Source organism: Myotis brandtii, unplaced genomic scaffold, assembly GCF_000412655.1.
Source record: "Myotis brandtii unplaced genomic scaffold, ASM41265v1 scaffold334, whole genome shotgun sequence".
Taxonomy (NCBI): Eukaryota; Metazoa; Chordata; class Mammalia; order Chiroptera; family Vespertilionidae; genus Myotis; species Myotis brandtii.
Window position 1 is genome coordinate 623,837 of NW_005362885.1, and position 2,345 is coordinate 626,181.

The window sequence follows — 2,345 nt, forward strand, 5'->3', positions numbered from 1 at the left end:
TCGGCCCCCGAAGTGAGAAGATCGTCTTTGCCAGGAGCGAGGGCACCGAGGAGAGCGTGCTGGCCGTCACCATCACCGAGACCACGGTCATCGAGGCGGACCTGGGCGTGTGGAGCTCGCGGGCGCTGCTCTACCTCACGCTCTGGTTCTTCCTCAGCTTCTGCACCCTCTTCCTCAACAAGTACATCCTCTCCCTGCTGGAGGGCGAGCCCAGCATGCTGGGTGAGGGTGGGGCCTCGGGCAGGGGGGCGGGGCACAGAACAAATTCTCCTGACCCCACAAGTCCCACCAGCTACCCTCCTTTCTTACAAGAATTGTTTGTCTTTGCTGTTCTTTACCCAGAGCTTACCACCCAGATGTTGCAATGTTGACTGACCCTCAGAGCTGGGGGCTGAGGCGGGAAGCTTGGGTAGTAGGGAGCCCAGCATATTGACGCTCGGATGTGGTGCATGTATTATTTCCCCTGTGGCCATGACAAGGTTGGGAAGCACTGCCCTAACCCACGGCAGTCTGTCCCCATCACTCCGCGATAGCCGTTGTCCCCAAGGGTGTGCTGGCTTCCCAGTTCCAAGGCCGCTGGGTCCTTCTTGCCATTCGTCTTCATTGGACTCCTTTGCAGCACCGTTGGCAGGTGCCATTCTTAGGTGTTGCGATCTCCCAGCACACTGTCCTTGGTTACTCTCTCTTCTGTGTGTTCTTCAGCAGCCCCATCCTCTAATGTCACATAGAAGGTTGAATATGTATGAGGGGCAGCCACATGGAGAGACAGGAGGGCGGGGCACAGAACTGGGTGGGGGCACAGGTAGGTGGGCAGGGCACGGAGCTGGATGGGGGCACAGAGGTGGGCGCGACCATGGCTACAGCTCATCGCTGGCAACCCGGTCCCGCAGGCGCAGTGCAGATGCTGTCCACCACGTGCATCGGCTGCCTGAAGATTTTCGTCCCCTGCTGCCTGTACCAGCACAAAGTCCGGCTCGCCTACCCGCCCAACTTCATCATGACCATGCTCTTCGTGGGCCTCATGAGGTGAGGGCCTGGCATTTGGGTGCGGGACTGGGTTCTTTTTCACGTTATTTAAAACTAGAGGCCCGGTGCACAAAAATTTGTGCACTGGTGGGGGAGGGGGCTGGGAGGGGGTGTCCCTCAGCCCCACTTGTGCCCTCTCACAGTCTGGGACCCCTCGGGAGATAACCACGCCTGCCGCCCCGGGTCGCAGATAGCAGGCCCGGATGGCAGCAGGGCAGGCGGGATGGCGCTGTCCCGCCCTGCCTGCAGTATGCAAATTAGCCGCCATCTTCATTGGCAGTTAATTTGCATATCGTGCTAATTAGCCAATGGGAGGCGTAGCGAAGTTACGGTCAATTACCATGTTTGTCTATTAGATAGGATGCCTTTCCCTCCTTGGCCGGTTTTGCTCAGTGGATAGAGCGTCGGCCTGTGGACCAAAGGGTCCCAGGTTCAATTCCAGTCAGGGGCACGTACCTCTGTTGCAGGCTCCTCTCCCGCCCAGGCCCTGGTCGAGGCACGTGCAGGAGGCAACAGATTGATATGTTTCTCACACATCAGTGTTTCTCTCTGTTTTCCCCTCTCTCATCCAATCTCTGAAAAAATCAATGGAAAAACATCCTCAGGTGAGGGTTAAAAATAAATAAAGAAAGAAAGAAAGAAAGAAAGAAAGATATTTTTTAAAAATCTATAATAATAAAAGCATAATATGCTAATTAGACCAGGCAGCCGAATGACCTTCCAGATGTCATTTCGGACGTCCTTCCAGATGAAGCCACCATGGCAGGGGCCAAGGAAGAGGTGGTTAGGGGCGATCAAGCAGGCAGGCGAGCAGTTAGGGGCAATCAGGCTGGCAGGCAGAGGGGTTAGGGGTGATCAGGCTGGCAGGCGGGTGAACAGTTAAGAGCCAGGGGTCCTGGATTGTGAGAGGGTGCAGGCTGGGCTGAGGGACACCCCCCCCCCACATGAATTTTGTGCACTGGGCCTCTAGTCTACACTAATAAAAGAGAAACATGGTAATTGGCGTACGACCGCTACCCTTTTCATTGGCTAATCAGTGAGTATATGCAAATTAACTGTCAGCCAAGATGGCGGCCGGCAGCCAGGCACTGAAGCGAGCACGAGGCTTGCTTGCTGCAGACTCCAACGTTCCCCGCCTCACTTGCCAGCCTCTCAGTTGCAACTCTAAGCAACTATATACTATGTTGCAAATAAGAAGCTAAACAAAACCCCAGAAAAGGGCTTCCATTCAGCCGGGCTCGGACCGCAACATTGTATCTATGTTTTCAGCAGCAAGGCCCCAGAGCTAAAGCTGGCCCAAAAAAAAAAAAAAAAAAAGA

The 2,345-nt window shown here is 55.0% G+C and overlaps 1 protein-coding gene across 1 annotated transcript in view; it reads left to right on the plus strand.

Annotated features, from left to right (window-relative positions):
* Positions 1-2,345, plus strand: part of LOC102240332 (solute carrier family 35 member E2-like) — a 19,417-nt gene that overhangs the window by 6,408 nt on the left and 10,664 nt on the right. The window contains exons 5-6 of the mRNA XM_005871314.2: positions 6-222; positions 891-1,026. Of these exons, the coding sequence (XP_005871376.2) occupies positions 6-222; positions 891-1,026 (353 nt within the window). The remainder of the gene's footprint in view (positions 1-5; positions 223-890; positions 1,027-2,345) is intronic.